At 45.9% G+C, this 22,335-nt stretch overlaps 1 protein-coding gene across 1 annotated transcript; it reads right to left on the bottom strand.

Moving 5' to 3' along the window:
• Positions 1–2,868: 2,868 nt before the first annotated feature.
• On the bottom strand, positions 2,869–20,916 carry LOC118077842 (intercellular adhesion molecule 5). Its single transcript, XM_035101571.2, has 7 exons — positions 20,514–20,916; positions 12,496–12,759; positions 10,382–10,702; positions 9,374–9,652; positions 7,110–7,385; positions 5,132–5,374; positions 2,869–4,170 (listed from the first exon to the last, which is right to left on the bottom strand). Exons 1-7 carry the CDS (start codon positions 20,578–20,580, stop codon positions 3,983–3,985), a joined length of 1,638 nt encoding a protein of 545 aa, XP_034957462.1. The 5' UTR covers positions 20,581–20,916; the 3' UTR covers positions 2,869–3,982.
• Positions 20,917–22,335: the final 1,419 nt, after the last annotated feature.

Below are 22,335 nucleotides of genomic sequence, written 5' to 3'. Positions count from 1 at the left end.
ATAGAATCCAGCTATGCACTTAGGGAAATGTGATGCAGAGACATAGCATGTATTTCAATTTGTACAGTCTCTTGTCTCCCAAGCTTGTTCCATTTGTGAGGGGTGGTGGTGGTGGAAATCACTTCAATAATAATTTTAAAAAAGAAAAAATTATATTTGCCCATCTGGCTGGGTTTCCTCAGCCACTCTTGGCAGCTTACAGCACATTAAAAAATCGTAAAACATTAGGCATAAAAAATTTCCCAATACAGGGTTGCCTTCAGATGTTTTCTAAAAGTCAGATAGATGTTTATTTACTCGAATAATAATAATAATAATTTTAATACAGCCAGAAGATGGAATGCTCACATCTGAAGGCAATCTGGTTTCAGGATTTTTCAACTCCTTTTCAGGGGCAGCAGGAGCAAGTGTAAGACCTTGGGCAGGATTCAAGTGATGAGTCCCATCAGCAAAAGTCCTAGGCAAGGCCTTCCACACGCATAACAGGGCTTCTAAATCTAAATGACCTGTAGAAAAGACTACGAACTGAAAACAGAGACACTGTATGTACTTAACGTAACCCAAGAAAAGGTTTAATAAAACAAATTTTAAAATAACAACAGGGCTTCCCCCTCCCTTTCCATGTCTCCCCATTTATTAATTTTATTTACTTATTTCATAAAATGTATATACTGCTTGACTGTAGGAAACCTGAAAGCGGTTTACAAAAAAAGATAGAACAATAAAATTATCTCTAAAAAATTTTTACAACCATAATTTAAAACATACAGAAGGTTAAAACCACAGTAAAATAGACTAAAACAAATTTAAACTCCTACAAGCTTTTAGAACATCTGGGTAGGCTTGTCTAAATAAGAACATCTTCAGCAGGTGCTGAAAGGAATACAGTGAAGGAGCCTGAGAGCAAGTGGCTGAGAGTTCCAGTGTTGGTGCTGCCAAACTAAAAAATCAAGTGTTTACAGATGTGGGTCGTGTGCAGCCTCTGTTCTTCTGCCAGTAGAATTGGTCAAGGGGTCATATGTAGGGCAAGGTGATTTCAGATGTAAACTGATCCCAAGTTGTTAAGGACTTAATATGCTAATAGTAACACCTTGAACTTGGCCTGGTAGTGAGTAGGCAACCAGTGCAGATCTCTGAGCAGAGGTGTTCCATGCTGACGAGGCGTCTCTTCTGTCAGCAATTGTGCTGCAGCATCCTGCACTATCTTGCAGCTTCCAGACCAAGGGCCAGCGAAGCCCCACATGCAGCATTGCAGCAATCCAGCCTTGAAATACACATGAAGCTGCTTTAGACTTCTAAGACACAATGAAAGTTGGCATGTCAGTGCCTCCCAGGTTTTCTTTTAATGACAGGTGGTTGGACTAGATGATGCTCAGGGTTCCTTCCAACTCTTCAATTACATGATTCTACGATTTATTTGCAGTGATAAACCTCTAAAAATTTTAAAAAAATAAAAAAATTCCTTCAGTAGCACCTTAAAGACCAACTAAGTTTTTATTTTGGTATGAGCTTTCGTGTGCATGCACACTTCTTCAGATACCAACACAGCTACCTACCTGTAACTAGCTCTAAAAATTTGTTATTGTGCTTTTAATTCTGTTGGGAGCCGTCCAGAGTGGAGTAATTATTATTATTAAAAATCTCTAATGTCTAAGGTATTTTTAAATATCTCTAATTTAATTTTAAATATCTCTAAATTAATTAAATATCTCTAATTTAAAAAATCTCTAATGTCTAAGGTATGGAAAGTCTACAGAATAATAATAGTGAAATATCCTTGAATTTTAAATTCAGAGCATTCCCATTTTTATATAGGGTTGCATGATAACACTGACAGAGCAGCTAAGGAAGCAGAATCACAGCATCTGCCGCCTGCCTCTCAGAAGACACCTTGTCCCACATACTGCTAGCAGCCTGCAGTTCTTCCTGGTAACAGAGACTCACCGTGCTGCAGTGAAAGTTTCATTCATTCAGGAGATGGCATGAACAGAATTTAGCAAACAATTTTATTCTCTAGGCAATAAGAGAAGAACATAAAAATAAATTCCATGAGAAGGTTTTGATGCAAGAAAATTAACCTGCAGTCCCTTCAATTCAGTTGCTGTTTGGGTGCTCAGCCTCCAGAATAGCTGCTCAAAGATTTTTGAAACAGTGGGGGAATTCTCCTGTACAGTCATACCTCGGGTTACAGACGCTTCAGGTTGTGCGTTTTCGGGTTGCTCACCGCACCGAACCCGGAAGTACCAGAAGGGGTTACTTCCAGGTTTCTGCGCTCACGCATGCGCAAAAGCACTGAATTGTGACCCGTGCGTGCGCAGACATGGCGCTGTGGGTTGCGAACGCTGCAGGTTGCAAACATGCCTCCTGCACGGATCACGTTCACAACCCTAGTGTCCACTGTACAAGGTTAGATTTAAAACAAGGAGTCATTTTAAAAAATCTAGATGACAAGTTCAAGGTTCTGCAAGAGTGCTTTCCTCCTATTCTAATGTATGTAGACCATTTCATACATTTTAGGCATACACCCATAAAGCATAATTCACGAAGCAGATTTTGTGGGTGTTTTTACATATAAAACATGTGCCACATGTGCCAAAATGACGCTTTAAACCAGGGGTCCCCAGACTTTCTGCGCGGCGGGCCGGTGCCCGCCGCGCCGACCGCGCGGTGGGCCGGAGGGCAGGGGAGTGCGCGCGCAGCGGGCCGGAGGGCGGGGGAGTGCGCGCCCGTGCGCATGCGCACACGCACACGGGCGGGAAAAAATCGCCAAAAGTCGCTTGTGCGCATGCGTATGGGCCTCCCCCGACCCGGAAGTGCACCAGAAATGACCGCTTCCGGGTCGGGAGAGGCCCATACGCATGCGCACAAAGGATTTTCGGCGATTTTTTGCCGATTTTTTAGATCGTCGCTGCGCCGCGCGCCGTGAGAGCGGGCGGCGGCAGCGGGCGGCGGGAGTCGTCGCGGGCCGGATTGGAAGGCCGATTGGGCCGCATCCGGCCCGGGGGCCGTAGTTTGGGGACCCCTGCTTTAAACTCACGGAAGTGTGGAAAAACTGAGCATGTGGAAACACATTACCCAACATCTTTCAGTAGTCATTTAAAAGCATACATTATTTTTAAACCATTCTCATATTCTTCACATTAAAGACTTCAGCCTGGCCTGACATTGAAAAAGACAAGTTGTCTTAGAGTTATGGCATGCAGCATATTTAAAGAAGAGAGTCCTGAGTTCATGGATCATGATAAAAAAACATTTTATGTTGACTTTGTCACCACATAGGAATTGGCTTTCCTTTAAGACCCAACTGGTGCCAGATTGCGCCCTGGAAGAGCTTGGATGGTCCAAGAAAGAGACAATTGTTTCCACAATGCAAAATGCAATCATTATCTTGCCAGCTTACAGTCCCAGTGGGGTGAGGTGTAGGATCCAGGCAGACACTTCATTTCATACTGCAGGAATGAAAATCTAAGTTCTGAAAGCATCCACTGCTGGGGAAACCGTCCATGCTTAATGTGGCTCGCCTTTTCCATCCTTCTGCCTTCAACACACCTGCCTGAACTCTTCGTTTTGCTTCTTACTGAGTAACTGAATGCTGTCAACTATCTCTCAAAGCATCTGCTCTGGCAGCTCTTATCCCCTCCTGACCTGTAAGCATTCCAGTTCTCAAAACTTCAAGATTCCAAGGCTTGGATGAAAGAGAAGATTTTAAGAAAAACATAAAAGGGACAAGTTTCTGATCACAAGTCTTTTGTAATAAATTCCACCAGTCAGTGTCTGAAAGTGCAGAAACCACCCAAGCTCCTTAAGACAAAGTCCAGTTGGAGCACTGCCCATCAGTTGTTCAGCATCTCAGGAATGCTTTCCCATTTTCTCCCCCTGACTCCTGGGCTAGGTGGGGTTGGTGGACCTGAATAACAACTACAACTTGCTGGCATGGGCTCAAGTTCCTCTTCAGTTTATAGCAGTGTTAGACATTCACAGACTATGCGTTGCCATTCAGGCACTTTTGCTCCATGGGGCTTCCCGTTACTTGCAGCTGCCGCCGTCTTAGGTGGTACTTCCTGATCTTTTCCTTTCTGTAGTACATGTAATAAGCCACCCCTACTGCAGAAGAAATAACCGCTGCACAGAGAATCCCAAGTATGATTCCAAGGGTGTCGAGCTGGTAAGCTGTGAAAGGCAAAGACAAGTGGGTTAAGGTTATGGGCCTAAGAATTCTGCAGGGTGCAAATCTGTAGAACACATACTGCTTTGCCCTCGTGATTGAAAGGACATGTAGGTTGCTAAACACCAAAAGCTCAAGTAAAAGAGCCTGGACCAGTGGACCACAGAGATTCTTACCTCTTTTGCTAGTTTTAAGGTCTCTGGTGATTCCTACACTTGTGTTGCTATTGAATGCTAGGCGTGACTAATTCTCCAAAACTAGCTGCTTTCTGGAAGTTCCTGGTATTTTAAGGGTTGGAAGTATGGTTGCAAATTGAAATGCTAAGACAATTGAGCTAATCTTCACATTTCCGAAAGTGGAATTTTGTGTAGGCTTTGTACAAATTGAAGGTTATGAAGCACTAAGGCCTATCAAAGGGAACACAGGAGCAAAATCAGAAGAGTCAAGTCCACTGATTTGGGAACCTGAAGGCATCACTATTACCTGTGGTAAGTGCACACTTTTATGTTGGTCCACTGTCGTCTCTGATTTTTGAGGCTGAGAATATGCGACTTCCAGAGGCTGGCACCTGACAAAAGCTGTTCAGTGAGCCAACAAGTGTGTGCAAGATTTCAACAGCACTCACATCAAAACCCAAAAGAGTCTTTCCATTGGAACTGCACAATTCATGCCTGCAGGTTGTTAGGAAACCTGGCCAGTGGCCTGGCTCGGCTTAGCATCCCATATCCAGCTGTGTACTATCTCCAATCCAGAAAGATTGAGGAAGATTCTCTCTGCTGGCCTCCTTGAGATGAATTTAGAACCTACATTCTGGTCCTGCTTTTTAGCAGAGTAATTTTAAATAATTCCACATTCTTGGCGGTCTGCTGCAAATCCAAACTGTATGAGTTCCCCCCCCCCTCTCTCTCTCGTGTTTGTGTGTTTGTGTTTCGTTGGGAGGCGGGTTAGACAAGGAGGTTAACTTACATTCAACGTGTATGATCACATCTCTTACATCAAATCCGTAGGCGTTGGTGGCATTGCAATGATAGATGCCACCATGCTCTTTTGTGACTTGCTGCTGTATCCCAATGTTGTATGACACCGCATCTTTCCTGCATTCGACAGTTGGCGGTGGGTTTCCTGAGGCTGAACAGATAAAGGTCTCTTCATTGCCGTCCTTCCAGGTCAACTTATCAGGGCAGCTAGAATCACTCATTTGGGGCGCATCTGGAATGGAGAAGACAAATATGGTTGTTTTGCCATAAGGGATGCATCTTATTTCATCACTGGAAAGCCGCATAAGATTTGGTGGCAATCTTGTGCCCTTTAGGCAGCGTGCACAGGGTGCTCATGAATCCTAGAAGCCACCTGGATGCTCCAGTCTAGCAGCTTGCACAGAAACTTGAGAATCCCAAGGCTGATCCATCCATCCATGCAGCCTGCAGACTGTCTCGCCAGAGTGGTGCATGCTCTAGTTATCTCTCGCTTGGACTACTGCAATGTGCTCTACGTGGAGCTACCTTTGAAGGTGACCCGGAAACTACAACTAATCCAGAATGCAGCAGCTAGACTGGTGACTGGGAGTGAAAGATCTACATTGGCTCCCAGCACGCTTCCAAGCACAATTCAAAGTGTTGGTGCTGACCTTTAAAGCCCTAAACGGCCTCGGTCCAGTATACCTGAAGGAGCGTCTCCACCTCCATCGTTCTGCCCAGACACTGAGATCCAGCACCGAGGGCCTTCTGGCGGTTCCCTCGTTGCGAGAAGCCAAGTTGTAGGAAACTAGGTAGAGGGCCTTCTCGGTGGTGGCGCCTGCCCTGTGGAACGCCCTCCCAACAGATGTCAAAAAGAAAACAACTACCAGACTTTTAGAAGACATCTGAAGGCAGCCCTGTTCAGGGAGGCTTTTAATGTTTAATAGATTATTGTGTTTTATTCTTCTGTTAGAAGCCGCCCAGAGGGGCTGGGGAGACCCGGCCAGATGGGTGGGGTATAAATAATATATTATTATTATTATTATTATTATTATTATTATTATTATTATTATTATTATTATATCTGCAACTGAGCGACCTTTCGGCTTTGGCCCAGCCGCTTCATCAGCTCTGAATCTACTTGTACTTGTCCTCCGCTCTTCCTCAGTAGCATGTTGGATTCCTTCCGACCTGAGGGGCTCATCTTCCAGCGTCTTAACTTTTATATGCCTGTTGTCTTTGTCCATGGAGTTTTCTCGGCAGGGATACTGGAGTAGCTTGCCAGTTCCTTCTCCAGGTGGATCACATTTGGTCAATTAATTAATTAATTAATTACTGTGTAATTAACCTTACACAATAATTAACCCCACAAATTGTATATATATCCCACTGATCCCAATGATGAGATAAATCTATATTTGGTCTGAACCACTTCAGAGGCAATAGTGGGGCCTGACATGACTCAGTGCTACTTGATACAAACAAAAGATCCCCACACATTAAAAACTAGCATATAAGGGAGAAGGTCAGGCCTGTTTTTGATGTGCAAGGATTGATTGAGTGTTGTGCTGTTTTTGTTGTAATTATTTGTATGTTTTAATTGTGTGTGTGCGGTTTTAATTCTACCAATGTTTAATTGTTTTTTAATGATTGGGGTTTTTTTTTCTATGTTTTTAGTGGTTCTTATTTCTATCTATTAGCTGCCTTGAGTTCTGTCAGGAAAAAATCGGGATATAAATAAATCAACAACCACCATGTATAAAATAGCTCTCAGTCATGTGAGCCCCTATCTATCTACAGTCTGAAGTGGTATAGTCCAAGCACAGCCTGCCTCATGCAGAACTAGGCCTATATATATATGGACAACAAGCTGCACAGTTTGGATAATTCATTCCCACTGCATAATTTATTTATTCTTTGTTGCATAATGTGAAGAGTTCTGAATCTCTAGAAATAAAATATTGTTCAGAAGAGCATTTCCTACTCACAGAAGACAGTGAGATTTGCAGATGTCTCTTTCACAACCGAGCGCCCATCAACTTTCAGCTCCACTTTGCACATGAACTGCCTCCCATTATCCTCTTTATGGGCTGTCAGTGAATACTGCAGAGAAGGACCAACTCCAGATAGTAAGATCTCCTTGATGTCACTGATCCGCATGACGACACCAGGGGACTTGGAGCCATCAGACCTGCACATAACTGTCACGTTTGTGTTGACAGGGATTTGGGGGTGGTCAATGTGCAGGGTGGGTTTGGGCAAACCTGCAAGAGAATGTAGCAGAACAGCCATTACATATCTAGATTGCTTTACTGACTATAATTATTACACCATGAGCTAAACCAGGCATCCCCAAACTTCGGCCCTCCAGATGTTTTGGACTACAATTCCCATCTTCCCCGACCACTGGTCCTCTTAGCTAGGGATCATGGGAGTTGTAGGCCAAAACATCTGGAGAGCCACAGTTTGGGGATGCCTGAGCTAAACCCTATCAAGTTAATTTTTTTGGTGAATTTTTAAAATAGGCCTGTGGTAAATTGGCAGGTTTTAGCCATGATGGTGAAATAGCTTAGAGCTCTCCATGCTTAGAGGCAGTGTAAAAAAGTTTAAAAATTTCTTCAGTAGCACCTTAAAGACCAACTAGGTTTTTATTTTGGTATGAGCTTTTGTGTGCATGCACACTTCTTCAGATATCTGGTATCTGAAGAATACCATGGTATCTGAAGAAGTGTGCATGCACACGAAAGCTCATACCAAAATAAAAACTCAGTTGGTCTTTAAGGTACTACTGAAGGAATTTTTTTATTTTGCTTTGACTCAGACCAACACGGCTACCTACCTGTAAGTGTAAAAAAGGTAACAGATAAAGGACCCCTGGACGCTTAAGTCCAATCAAAGGCGACTATGGGGCGCGGCAATCATTTCGCTTCAGGCTGAGGGAGCCGGTGTTTGTCCACAGACAGTTTTCCGGGTCATATGGAAAGAGCTGTTCGGCAGTGGAATTTGCTACCAAGGAGTGTGATGGAGTCTCCTTCTTTGGAGGTCTTTAAGCAGAGGCTTGACAGCCATATGTCAAGAATGCTTTGATGGTGTTTCCTGCTTGGCAGGGGGTTGGACTGGATGGCCCTTGTGGTCTCTTCCAACTCTATGATTCTATGATTCTATGATTCTATATGGCCAGCATGACTAAACCACTTCTAGCACAACGGAACACCATGAGCATGTAGAAACACCATTTACGTTCCCACTGCAGCAGTATCTATTTATCTACTTGCTTTATATGCTTTTGAACTGCTAGGTTGGCAGGAGTTGGGACAGAGCAACGGGAGCTCACTCTGTCATGCGGATTTGACCTTCCGATTGGCAAGCCCAAGAGGCTCAGTGGTTTAGACCACAGCGCCACCCACTCCCTGTAGAGGCAGTGTACCTGTGACAGGCAGGGTACCAGATGCTAGGGACAAACAGGAGGGGCAGGGGAAGCTATTTCTTTTCCCTACTGTTTGTGGGCTTCCTGGAAGCATCCAGCTGGGCCAGACAAACTGATCTAGATGCTTTTTTGAACAAGCAGGAAAGTCCCAGTCTGTTGCTCAACCCATTCATCATCCCCCTCTTGGTGTGGAGATGTTGGCCAGATTCTGCTCCCTAGAATTGCAAGTTGAAAGGCTGTTAACTAATGGGAGACAAATGCTTGTCATTGCCAAATGCCTGGCAGCTCCACTGCAAAGGGCTGTGCTTTGTAGGTGTTGGGCCAACAAATGCTGGTGAAGAGGAGACAGAGGAAATATGATAGCCATCTTCAAATATCTAAAGGACTGTTACATGGAAGATAGAGCAAGCTTGTTTTCTCCTGCTCCCGAGGCTAGGACCTGAACCATAGGAGATTCCAACTAAACATCAGGAATAAGTTTCTGATAGTAGGAGCTGTTTGACAGTGGAACATGAGAGGTAGTGGACTTTCCTTCCTTGGAGGGTTTTAAGCAGAGGTTGGGTGGCCACCTGTCATGGATGCTTTAGTTGAGATTCCTGCATTACAGGGGGATGAACTAGATCAGGCATCCCCAAACTTCGGCCCTCCAGATGTTTTGGACTACAACTCCCATGATCCCTAGCTAGGACCAGTGGTCAGGGATGATGGGGATTGTAGTCCAAAACATCTGGAGGGCCGAAGTTTGGAGCTGCCTGAACTAGATGATCCTCAGTTCATTTCCAACTCTATAATTTTGATTCTATGAAATCCATATATGATACTCACTGTAGACATTCACAGTAATCTCTGCAGTTTTGGTCAGTGGCCCCAGAGAGACTGTGCAGATCAACTGATGTTCTCCTGCTGATGTTGAGGACACTTGAGCCTGGGCACTCACTTTGTGCCCTGATATGTGGTTGCTGGAGTTCAATCTCTCCCCTGCAAAGAACAGCTGAATCGCTGCTTTTTGAACCGGAAAAAGTCCAGACACCTCACATTCCACAGGCATGCTAGTATTGATCTCCACAGGGCCCAAAGTTTGAATATATGGTTCCATGGGGAAAACTGTGAAAAGCATGAAAGAAATCATATCAGTTATGAAAAGAGCTATCACTCCCATAGAGAGGCAGGGACCACTGATGCCAACAGAAATGAAAACAAATCTACTGGAGAAATAAGCTAGAGGCTTGCAGAAGTTAAAACAAGTGAGCGTTCCCAAAAAACAAAGGAAGGCAGTAAAGATATCCAAACCAGCCCAAAGAGCATCAAGCCTGCTAAGTTGTCTTAGGTGTTAGTTGCATAGCTGCCAAGTTATCCCTTTTTTACAGGGATTTTCCCTTATGCTGAATAGGCTTCCTCGCGAGAAAAGGGAAAACTTGGCAGCTATGGTTAGTTGGCTTCCATGGACTTACTGCCCTCCCTGGTTTGCAGCATATGGAAATAAATTATAAGCAAAATCACAGAAAGCCACATATGCCAAAAAGATTACAACCAGTTGCAGTTTCATTCAATACCCCCAGCTTTGCAGATACAATAGCCCTGTCTGCACCCCGATGCCATTTCATAAATAAAAACGAAATAGATCCATCATGGATGGAAAACAGAAGCAAGAAAGAGTGTCCTTTCTGACATCCAAGGGGATCTGTATGGGGGAGGGACAGTGCAGGCTGAGGGACTCCATTACCTCCAGAGTTTCTGCTTGGATTTATGCCCATTAGCAGTCAATGAATCTGCTTCTTTTGTCATTGTTGCCCATTTCTTTTAGAGAAAGTGGGGCCTCTGATGTGAACTCACCAACAGTCTGCAGCAATTTGCTGGGGGAAGCCTTTTCCAAGAAGGGCCCTTCCGGCCTCAGGTCCAGAGCTGCGTGGCAGGTGACTTCCTTTCCGTGGTCATTCTGCTGAGCGGTGATGCTGTTGCTTGTCACCACAACATTGTCGGCTTCAGGATTCCTGTGGTCCTCAAAGGTCTCCACATGCAGCCTTTCCCCCCCTTTAAACAAGGTCACGGTGAGGTTCCGGATGGGGGCAACGTCGAAAACTCGACAAGTCACATTATACTCCTTACCCACCTCCACCTCTGGCAGAGGATCCAACACTATGCGCTCCGGAGCTCCTGGAACAGAATAAAAAGTGATAAATCCTATTGATTTGACTTTCTTCAATAATGCTTTATTCTGGATTGTTGTTGTTTTTTAAATGTTGTAAACCAGTTTGAGATTTTTTTTCTTTAAAAGATAAAGCAGTATAGAAATGAAATGAGTAATGATAATAATTTATTTCATTTACAGATCACTTCCTATGAAACATGTCAAAGCAATTTAACAATAAAAAAACATGCATAAACAATTGAGTATCAAATACCACCCAATGTTCATTGGTTAATAAAATTTATAAGTACCGGTAATGGAAAAAGAAAGGATACATATTCTGTCTTTCTTTCTATGCCAGTCTTGGAAGTGATCCCGCTTGGGCATCTCAGGAACAAGGGGCAGCAGGTCCAGACCTTAAGGAGGAGACCCAGGAGGTCTCTGCTGCAAGTAGGCAGCCCCTCCCTCCCTCCTGCCTTTGCAAAGATAATTTGGCTTGGGAACCAAGTGGGGCTGACAGAGAGGGCTGACTTGGGCAAAACCATTAAGAGCTAAGAAAGGACAAAACTTCCAGGCATGCCGCAGCAGGTTGAATTATGCAAAATATTAAAAGTGGCAGGAAGCATGCCCATTTGATTAATTTACATAATATTTACAGCTTGCATCTCTTCAAGGCACAGACATTTCCGCTGTCGACTGAAACGTCATCAAGGATGAGGCAATGAAGGGAACTCTATAACTGGGGGGCTACCACAACAAGGCCCTGCCCCTTGTTCTCAGCAAGTGAACCTCTTTCGATGGGAGGTAGACCCTCCAGGCTTCTCTATGTGGTTCTCACAACTCTCCTCAAGCCCCAGCCCCATTCCCCAGACCATGCCCCTCACCAGCCCAGCTCTGCAGCCTCACTGAATGAGTTATGTCCTTGAACTTGGATGTCTCTTCCTTGTCTGGATGAAGGATAGAGAAGAGCGCATGAGTGTAAATTAATTTCTCCACCCACTTTTGCATCTGGCCCTGTCCACCACTGGTAGTCCCCCTGGGATGTCCAGAAAAGAATGCAGCCCTTGGGCTGGAAAAAGATTCCCCACCTCTGAGGTGGGGCAAGCAACTAGGCCTTGGAAGGGAAGGAACCTCAACCTCTGGGCAAATGGCTCTAAGCTGCTCAGGGTTTTTGAGGTTGGCACCTGCCTTTCACTTTACAAGGAAACAAAAACAAAAACAAAACTCTTTTAATAAAAGCACTCTATAGCTGCATTGCATTTAAAAATTTTCTTTCTTTCTTTCTTTCTTTCTGCTGTTAAACTGCTTTGAGATGCTTTATAGGAAGTAATTCATAAATAGAATCGAACAAATAGTAACAGGAGGAATTGCAATGCTGCAACATAGAAGTAAACATCAACAGCATTCAAAGGAGATTTAAATGAGGAAATAAAAGAAAAACCAAAGGCCTGGGCAAATACAGAAGTATCCTGCTGGTGCTGAAAATGAAAAAGGGTCAGCACCACAGTGAACTATGTACTCTCGGGAGACAGTCCTGAAGACAGGGCTCCCATTCCAGGATCACAAATGACTGTGCAGGAGAAGATCGCTACCTGGTCCCCTGGACAGCCACTCCAAGTTAGATTACTTGGTTATGTGGATTCAGAAAGCAGCTTTGCATGCTCAGGGTAGCAGCCAGCCACTTTCTTTCCTGGCGTCTTGCTGAATTTGAATCCATGTCCCTCCTGTTTTCCACTGAATAACCTTCAAGGCAAGCAGCACTCCAAATCCTCTGCCCTTTGTGAATGATTATCCCAGCACTGCCCAATATATTACTTACGGTAAACGGTGGGGGTTATCCTCTGATATTTCGGCTCTGTCCCCCCACAGTTAGCAAAACACAATGGTTTTGGTTCCCACGCAGTAACACTGGTCAAATTGAAGGCTTTCCAAGTAGGCCCAGTCCCTGCAGCAACAGCCTGTAAGCTGGTCTCCAAGCCAATGTTCTCACAATTGGAACTGCAGTTTAATACCAGGGAATCTCCATACTTCACTACAGACTTTTCTGGCCAAATCCTCAAGACGTTTTCCTCTTGTTGAGCCCCTGAAAAAGCAATAGATACAACATGTACAAAAATGCAATACTAAATAGTTCTTAATTTTTTTAAAAAAACCAATAAGAAGCAATAAAATGGTGAGATTACAGTGGGAAAAAGAAGAGAAAGAAAGAAAGTAGAAATACCGAATAAGGTGAACTCTGCAGTTCCGCAGATTGTTTCCCATCAGTCCAGAATACACCTGTTTTTAGCCAAATCTTATTAATTTTTAAGAAACAGGTGTCCCTGCTCAAGAGAATGACTCCAGAGAGTGCCCAGTTTCTGTGCCAGGCTTGGCACCCAAAGTCTTTTGCCCCCACATCTTGTTGCGGGGGCCAGATAACTGACTCCACGGGTGAGACAGCCCTCTCCTACCCTGGAGAGGCCGGCAGCACTAATTACCCTCATATTAGCCCTGAATTTCTGGCACGACTGGGGGTCCGATCTCACGGGAGGCAGCCATTTCCCTCGGCAGGAAACATAACTCAGCTGGTAAAGCATCAGACTCTTAATCTCAGGGTTGTGTGTTTGAGCCCCACATTGGGCAAAATATTCCTGGATTGCAGGGGGTTGGACTAGAATTATCCTCATAATCCAACTCTACAATTCTGTGCTCCTTCTGGGGTTGTTTGTCCACCTTTGATCCCCACCCTGCACCCAGCTCTCACCTGTGGCTCCTTGAAGCTGTCAGCATGTGACAGCGGCCACAATCCCAGAAATGGCTTTGACTGGCCATCTTAACCAGATGAGGGTCGCCAATGGGACTTCCCCTCCATGTGAAAACAGGCTCTGGCAGATTAAGTGGAGGAAACCAATAGTGGGCACAATGGTCAAGAATGTGTTTTCTGCACGTGCTGTAGAGGGAAATGAGGGGCAGATGGGGGATCATCAACCTGGAAAGGGAGCCCATCTAGGAGAAGGAAACTCTGATCCTAAACCTCCGCTTCCTTCTCATTCATGAGAAAGGCTTTGGGCATAAACCCTGACATGAAATCCAGACCTGCTGCCTCACAGGACATCTTCAGGAGAAGAAAAGGCTAAGGAGGAAACCCGACACAAATTCAGAGTACAGTAGAGTCCAAAAGATTTTGGCCTTGTCTGCCTCTTTCCAGCAACTCTTGCAGCCAGCTGGTGCCAAGAGTATCGCTCTGCTTTCCTTTGGACCACATCAGTGTGTCATGTAATCTGGGCAGCCCAGGACCTTCATACACACTATCCAAGCTTGTGCCCTACAGAGGTCACTTTGGTGCTGCTAACACAGCAAATACAACGCAGGAGTCAGCAGGTACCAGTTACCCGTCTCTGCAGGCACAGCAGGCGCTATGATTCTCTCGCAGTTTGACTTCCCCCCAGAGGCGTACTTCATTGTGTCCATTGAGACAGACGGATGCCAGCAAAAACAAATGATATTTTATATCAGGCAGAGGCAAACTCTGGCCCTCCAGATATTTGGGACTACAACCTACAACTCCCATCATCCCTAGCTAACAGGACCAGTGGTCAGGGATGATGGGAATTGTAGTCCCAAACACCTGGAGGGCCAGAGTTTGCCTATGCCTGTTTTAAGTCCATTAATGGTACTGATTAGCCATTGAAATACTGGAGTCTTTTTGTTTCTATTTCTAAAGAGAGGCTTCTGTTCGTGGAACCCGTGCCTTCTCCTCCCTTCCCCTTGATTCTTGAGAATTAAGAACAGAGGCCTGTAATGACATGCTTTAGGTGTGACTTTCAATCTCCTTTGAGGAGACTTTTAGGCTTCCTTTATCCTTTGTTTAATGACTCACTTTTTGACTTGCTCTTTAGACTGCTGCCAGTAGATCAAGAAGAGGAATTCCCTGCCACTCCATATTCTGATTAGTTCTGAAAGAAAATCAGACCCTGGCTTTCCAGGAATTGCTCAACTCACCAAGTGAATTACCAGAAGGAATTCTGGGGCAGGAAGGAGGAATACATCCAACCCTTGGAATGCAAGGCTACACAAACACACTTACTAGGGACCTAACTCTGCCAACATGCATAGAGGAGTGCACTAAAAGTTATATAGACAATCCATGTTCGGAACATGATGTTCCTATCTCCCCAGAAGAAAGATTCCTTATCTACATCTAACCCTTCCATCCCAATAATCTCACTGTGCAAAGAAAATGAAATAATAGTACTGGGACCTTCAATCTGAATACGTACCTCCATTCACTTGGTTTCATAACTCAGAGAGAAATGCTAATTTCTCAGGACCTCATTTAAGCATATGCTTATTTTGGAGAAACACTTTGAAGGACTTTGGGGGATCTGTGATTAGATGTCTCTATAAAACAAAACAAAGCAGCTGGTGGCAGTGGGGGGGTGCTAAAGAAGGGCTTTAGACTGCCTCCCTCCCAAAGTAGTATTTGTCCCATAAGGGAAAACAAGTATCATACGGTTGGCATCTGTCTGTCTCAGGAGACAATGGAGCAGTGCACCTCAGGAGTGAAGTAAAAAATGAACTAGGATTTTTATTTTGTGACATGGTGGGTTCCACTTAAAGGCTGACAGCTTAATTTAGAATAGGAAGATATCTGCTTTTAAAAACCCAGTAACAGTGCAGCCACAAGAGGGGTAATATCATACTTCAAACCTTGCCCACCTTACCCCCCAACTCTGAACACCTAAGATTCCTCATGACTCAAGGGAATATTCAACATGAACCCTATCATCACACTCGCTGTGATTCGGAGTAGAGAGTGATGGGGGGAAATCCCCTTTTAGTTACGAACTGTGAACATGGCAGGGTGCTTAAAGCAACTTTGTAAGAGTGCAACCCTATATGTCTATCATAAGTCTATTCAAGAAGTTATGGTAAGTCACATTGAGAAAGTTAAGTTTTCAACAATTCACAGACATTAAAATATACCCCCCCCAAAAAAAAACACCTGAGTGTGGCAAAAGGGATATAAAAGTTTGTGTTGGCTATATAACAATGCCACTCAGAAAAGCATTTTGGCGCAGTGGAGAGGTAACAAACATGAGCAGCCTTCATGGCTAAGGTGGGGAGGCAGAGTTGAATCTGGATTTCCACATGCAAACTCAATACTGTAGCCCAAGCCTCCCAACCTGACGTCCTTTAGATATTCCAACGACTACAACTCCCACCATTCCTGACTATAGTGGTACCTCTGGTTAAGAACTTAATTTGTTCCAGAGGTCCGTTCTTAACCTGAAACTGTTCTTAACCTGAGGGTACCACTTTAGTTAATGGGGCCTCCTGCTGCCGCTGCGCTGCCAGGGCATGATTTCTGTTCTCATCCTGAAGTGAAGTTCTTAACCTGAGGTACTACTTCCAGGTTAGCGGAGTCTGTAACCCAAGGTGTTTGTAACCTGAGGTACCACTATTTGCCATTGGGAGTTGAAATCTCCCTCAAGAGGTGGTGAACTCTCCTTCATTGGAGGCTTTTAAGCGGAGATTGGATGGTCGTCTGTCATGGCTGCTTTAACTGAGATTCCTGCATTGCAGGGGGTTGGACAAGATGCCCCTTGGGGCCCCTTCCAACTCTACAATTCTATGATTCAGATGGTGACAGCAGTCACGAAATTAAAAGACGCCTGCTTCTTGGGAGAAAAGCAATGACAAACCTAGACAGCATCTTAAAAAGCAGAGGCATCACCTTGCCGACAAAGGTCCGTATAGTTAAAGCTATGGTTTTCCCAGTAGTGATGTATGGAAGTGAGAGCTGGACCATAAAGAAGGCTGGTCGCCAAAGAATTGATGCTTTTGAATTATGGTGCTGGAGGAGACTCTCGAGAGTCCCATGGACTGCAAGAAGATCAAACCTATCCATTCTGAAGGAAATCAGCCCTGAGTGCTCCCTGGAAGGACAGATTGTGAAGCTGAGGCTCCAATACTTTGGCCACCTCATGAGAAGAGAAGACTCCCTGGAAAAGACCCTGATGTTGGGAAAGATTGAGGGCACTAGGAGAAGGGGACGACAGAGGACGAGATAGTTGGACAGTGTTCTCGAAGCTACGAACATGAGTCTGACCAAACTGAGGGAGACAGTGGAAGACAGGAGTGCCTGGCGTGCTCTGGTCCATGGGGTCACGAAGAGTCGGACACGACTAAACAACAAAACAACAACAATGATTCTTTTGGTCTAATATCTGAAAGGTACCAGTTTTTGGAAGCCTGTCATCATACACTGCCTGATTGTTTTGTCTGGCAAAGGGATGCACCTATACGTGATGCAGAAAATCCATCATTAGGGTTGCAATCCTATGCACACACAACTGGGAGTTGTTGGTGGCATCCATTTGTCTCGAGAGACAAGGCATCACCAGGGGTGAAGTCAAAGTGCTGGAGTATCATAGTGTCTGCTGTGGCTGTAGAAACTGGAAACTTGTAACTCCTGCCTTCTGCATTTTTTAAATGTGTTAGTAGCACCAAAATGACCTCCCTGGAGCGTTTGTACGGAGGTCCTGGGCTGGCCAGACGGCAAGACTGATATGGTCTGCATCATGTCTGTATCAGAGTGAAAAAGGTTTTGAAAGCCACATGGCAGCAACTTGTATTTGCCACTGAGTGTAGCTCAGGGTTGGGCAATCTCAGGTCACATGCAGCATTCCAGGCTTCCTCTTTGGGGAGTTTCCCCAGGCCACCCCCTCTAACTGGCCCTGTTCTGCACCCTCCCTCCTCCCGTGCGCCTGGATGGGGAGGACAGGGATGTGGAAACCCCCGATTCTTGTGCGGCTGGAATGTGTTCTGTGCAAAGAGTAGAGCCACACCCATTGCTCTGCTCACCTTTTGCGCCTGGCCTTGCCATACAGCCCCCCTCGGGCTGAAAAAGTCTCCCCACCCCTGGTGCACAACTAATCTTGCCTTTCTGATGAGCATATGATGTCTGTGTTTCTCTCAATCATAGGTTCAGGCAATCTAGCTCCTCTCAACTCCCACACATCAGTACATATGGGGGAGAGTGGTCATTTGAATTGAGGGAAAACATGCATTTGGAATTCCACAAGGAAGACTAAAGTACAAAATGGCTTTAATGCTGAGTATTTTCATTATATAAATTTGTGGATTGATTTGTTAGCTATTCCCCCCTCATTCTCTGTTCCGCATAACTCCAGAGATAGTACCCTTGCACCCGCTTCCAAAGGCTGTGTTCTCTGAACCAGTGAAGCAAACTGTGTCTCCTCTGGGCCCATGGACATGAACATATGAAGCTGTCAGACAACTGGCCCATCTAGAGCGTGACCAAGAGTAGGCAAACTTCAAGCTTGTCAGAAATACCTTGTTTTTAATAAGGACCCCAAGATCTACAAACCAGAGGCAGGGCCCAGTCTTGTTCAACATCTTTATCAATGACTTGGATGATGGGCTTGAGGGCATCCTGAGCAAGTTTGCAGATGACACCAAATTGGGAGGGGTGGCTAACACCCCAGAGGACAGGATCACACTTCAGAATGACCTTAACAGATTAGACAACTGGGCCAAAGCAAACAAGATGAATTTTAACAAGGAGAAATGTAAAGTACTACACTTGGGCAAAAAAAATGAAAGGCACAAATATAGGATGGGAGACACCTGGCTTGAGAGCAGTACATGTGAAAAGGATCTAGGAGTCTTGGTAGACCACAAACTTGACATGAGTCAGCAGTGTGATGCAGCAGCTAAAAAAGCCAATGCAATTCTGGGCTGCATCAATAGGAGTATAGCATCTAGATCAAGGGAAGTAATAGTACCACTGTATTCTGCTCTGGTCAGACCTCACCTGGAGTACTGTGTCCAGTTCTGGGCACCACAGTTCAAGAAGGATATTGACAAGCTGGAACGTGTCCAGAAGAGGGCAACCAAAATGGTCAAAGGCCTGGAAACGATGCCTTATGAGGAACGGCTTAGGGAGCTGGGTATGTTTAGCCTGGAGAAGAGAAGGTTAAGGGGTGATATGATAGCCATGTTCAAATATATAAAAGGATGGATGTCATATAGAGGAGGGAGAAAGATTGTTTTTTGCTGCTCCAGAGAAGCGGACACGGAGCAATGGATTCAAACTACAAGAAAGAAGATTCCACCTAAACATTAGGAAGAACTTCCTGACAGTAAGAGCTGTTCGGCAGTGGAATTTGCTGCCAAGGAGTGTGGTGGAGTCTCCTTCTTTGGAGGTCTTTAAGCAGAGGCTTGACAGCCATCTGTCAGGAATGCTTTGATGGTGTTTCCTGCTTGGCAGGGGGTTGGACTGGATGGCCCTTGTGGTCTCTTCCAACTCTATGATTCTATGATTCTATGATTCTAGGTGCAAAAGACATACAGTTAGAATTAAAGATCAGGGCACATCTGAGCATGTCTCATTCTAGGGATTTTTTTTTTAGTACCAGAACTGAACTGAGTTCTGATCATGTCCTTTTACACACACAAAATGGTCTACATCTTGTTTAGCTTTCTTCATCTCACCATTCTAATTTTAGATAGAAAAAAGAAATGTTGCTTTAAAAACAGCTGGGAGTCAGAAAGCTGCAAACCCAGAGACCCATAAGATCTTCTGCCCTCTACCTAGCAGTTCTCTCCAAGGTCTCGAACAGTGACTCTCCAGCATTGGTACCTGGGATCCTTCTAGCTAGTGATATTACCAGGAATTGGACCTGGGTTGTTCTGCATTCAAAGCATGTGCTTGAACACTGGGCTTTTGCCCTCCGGGACATTTTACCTACATTGAGCTGAGCTTGAGGTGGCTGCCCAACAGGATCCAAACAATCACAGAACCATAGACTGTTTCCACCAGAGATTGGAATGGTGTGTGTGTTGTTGTTGTGATTTGTGTGAGAGAGAGACCCTTTGCTCTTAGTGAATGTGAACTCATACTTTGGCACCATAGCCATTTTTTTTTTAAGTTTCACAACCGTGTCTGTTTCATCTGCTGTGACTGAAATTTTAATTGAAGCCAGCTGCATTTACATCTTTCTTGTTTTCGTCCTGTAATTTTGCACTACTAGAGTTTATGAACCATAGAATGAATTCATTTTCATTCACTTCTCACACTCCTGAGTTCTTCCACAGAAATACTAATCAGTTCACTCACAGAATCAGGCAGAAGGTACCTTCTTTATGAGTAAAACTATTATGTACACTCAGCTGTTGTTTGAAAGTACTGTAGCTAGAAATGAATTGCTGCTGCTTTTCTCATTCCAGGAAGCATAACCCCAAGGCCAAGCAAACCCAGGGTTTCCCCCAGCTAAGAAAGCAACAGGCACCTCGCCTAAAGAGGTGGGGAGTGTTCTGAGAAGGGGAGGTTGGGGGATTCACTGCAATCCCTTCCACTTCTCAAACCCTTGAGGGTCCAGCAAGCAGTGAAAGGCAGAGAGCCCAGCAGTCACCACCAAACACGCCTACTCTGGGTACATAATTAAACGAAATAAAATAAGCCCTCTTTTTCAATGCCGTAGCTCAACCCTGTGCAGTGTGACTCAGAGAAAGTGCCTCTGAGCATATGCAGAGTGCATTTCTAACCATTTTTGGGGGGATCTTCCACATTCGCCCCTTTTTCTAAAACGGCGAGCACTTGGCTTTAGCCTTTGAGAGTCGCCCTCGCCCCCCGCCTCGCATAGCTGCCAAGTTATCCCTTTTTTAAGGGATTTTCCCTTATGCTGAATAGGCTTCCTCGCGAGAAAAGGGAAAACTTGGCAGCTATGCCGCTTCGCCGCCACCCCCAGCACCTACGGCCGGGACCGACGGACAGAACACAAGGCAGGGGCGACCTGGAAAGGCGGACTCCCTTCCTTCACCCGCTCTTACCTTCTGCGGCAGTGCAAGCAGCCCAGGCGAGCAGCAGGAGGAGGACGGAGAGGAAGCGCGGCATCATGCTGACCGGGGCTGAGGCAGGCGGAGCGGAGCGGAGCGGAGCGGAGGGGAGCTGCGGTCCGGAGAGAGAGACCCCTTCAGGTGCGCAGGCAGGCGACTCGGAATCAGTCCAAGGGCCGAGCAGTCCAGCCAAGCTGCCGCCAGCGCATCCGCTTGGGGCGGCCGCAGCCTCTCGCCGGAGGTTTATACGCCCCGAGGCGGTTCCGGGAAAGGCTTCGCTCTCTTCTGCCTCGTCGCTGCTCTCACGAGGGTCAGTGGAAACTCCCGCCTCGCCCGTTGGAGGGGGAAATTCCCACCCCACGGCGACTCTCCGGGAGCGGCAGGGGGCGGGGGGCGGCTCTGCTCTTCACGGAGCCAGTCAGACCAGGGGCTGTCTGAACGCCCCTTCGCCTCCTTCGGAGAGCCTTTTGGGGAGCTCTTTCCGATCCGTTTTTCCTTCTACTACCCCGAATAATTTGGTGCCCCCACGGGCACATTCGCCATCTCAGTGCTCAGCCCTAACTCAAGATCATTTAGGAAAGAAGATTCCACCTCAACATTAGGAAGAACTTCCTGACAGTAAGAGCTGTTCGACAGTGGAATTTGCTGCCAAGGAGTGTGGTGGAGTCTCCTCCTTTGGAGGTCATTAAGCAGAGGCTTGACAGGCATATGTCAAGAATGCTTTGATGGTGTTTCCTGCTTGGCAGGGGGTTGGACTAGATGACCCTTGTGGTCTCTTCCAACTCTATGAGTCTATGATTCTAGGAAAGCAAATCCTCAGGGGAACTCCCGTCTCAGTCGTGAGAGCGGGAAACTGATTCCTCCGCTGCTGCCTGTTCTCTAGCCAGTTTCCAGTCCGAGAGGGGACAGGAACTGCTCAGTTTTTCGGCGGCCTTTGGTGAAGAATTCTGTCAAAAAGCTTTGTGAAAGTCAAACTATTCGGTGTCAATATTTGTGGACAAGGAGTCGAGCCCTCCCAATATTGAGGGCGCCCCAAAGAGATCGGCCTCCCGTCCCGCCTGCCAACGCGTCCTCTGCGCTTCCTATCCCCAGTGTGCACGGGCGGCAGTCTGGGGATCTCTGCAGGGGGCGCCTGGTTTGCCCCCCCCCCCAATTGTGCATGACGTGTATATGATGTCACGCAACACTCCCCCCCCCTCAATGTGGCCCCTGTTTGCAGGACACACGTTGATGTATCGACCACATATGGATTGCACACCCCTCATTCAGTGGCCTTGATGGAGTTTTTGTTAATTTGTGGGGAGGGGGAGCCATGAAGGAGCGTCACTGCTGGGCACTTCCCCCACATCTGCACCCAGAGGGTCTGTGGAGCCAACTGACTTCTACTCAAAAGGAAACTCACAGAAATAAATGGACCTAATTTAGCCATGTTCATTAATGTCAATGGGTTTATGCTGAGTATGACTAACACTGAATACAACCCCCCCCCCCCCATTTTGAGAGCCTGAGGTGGCAGGGAGAGGAATTGGCACTCAAGGCGTGGGCACTCATCCTGCTGTCATTTCTGATTAGTTTTGCAGGTTTTTGTCAGCACTTAAAAAACCTGTCCAACCAGTGACGTAGCATGGGTGGCACACAGGGGTGCTTGTCCTGGGTGCAAAATTATTAGGGGTGCAAATTTTCTGCTCCTCACTCCTCCAAGCACTTCAAGCCACTGAGCTGTGGGTGCACCTCAGCAATGCAGCCGAGACCACAGAGCAATGACTCTGCCCACCAAAGATACCTCAGCCCCCTAGGTGTGGTGCACCTGCCCAGG

This window comes from Zootoca vivipara, chromosome 16 (genome assembly GCF_963506605.1).
Source record: "Zootoca vivipara chromosome 16, rZooViv1.1, whole genome shotgun sequence".
Taxonomy (NCBI): domain Eukaryota; kingdom Metazoa; phylum Chordata; class Lepidosauria; order Squamata; family Lacertidae; genus Zootoca; species Zootoca vivipara.
The sequence above is the reverse complement of the archived record's forward strand: the minus strand, read 5'-3'. Positions and strand labels throughout refer to the sequence as shown.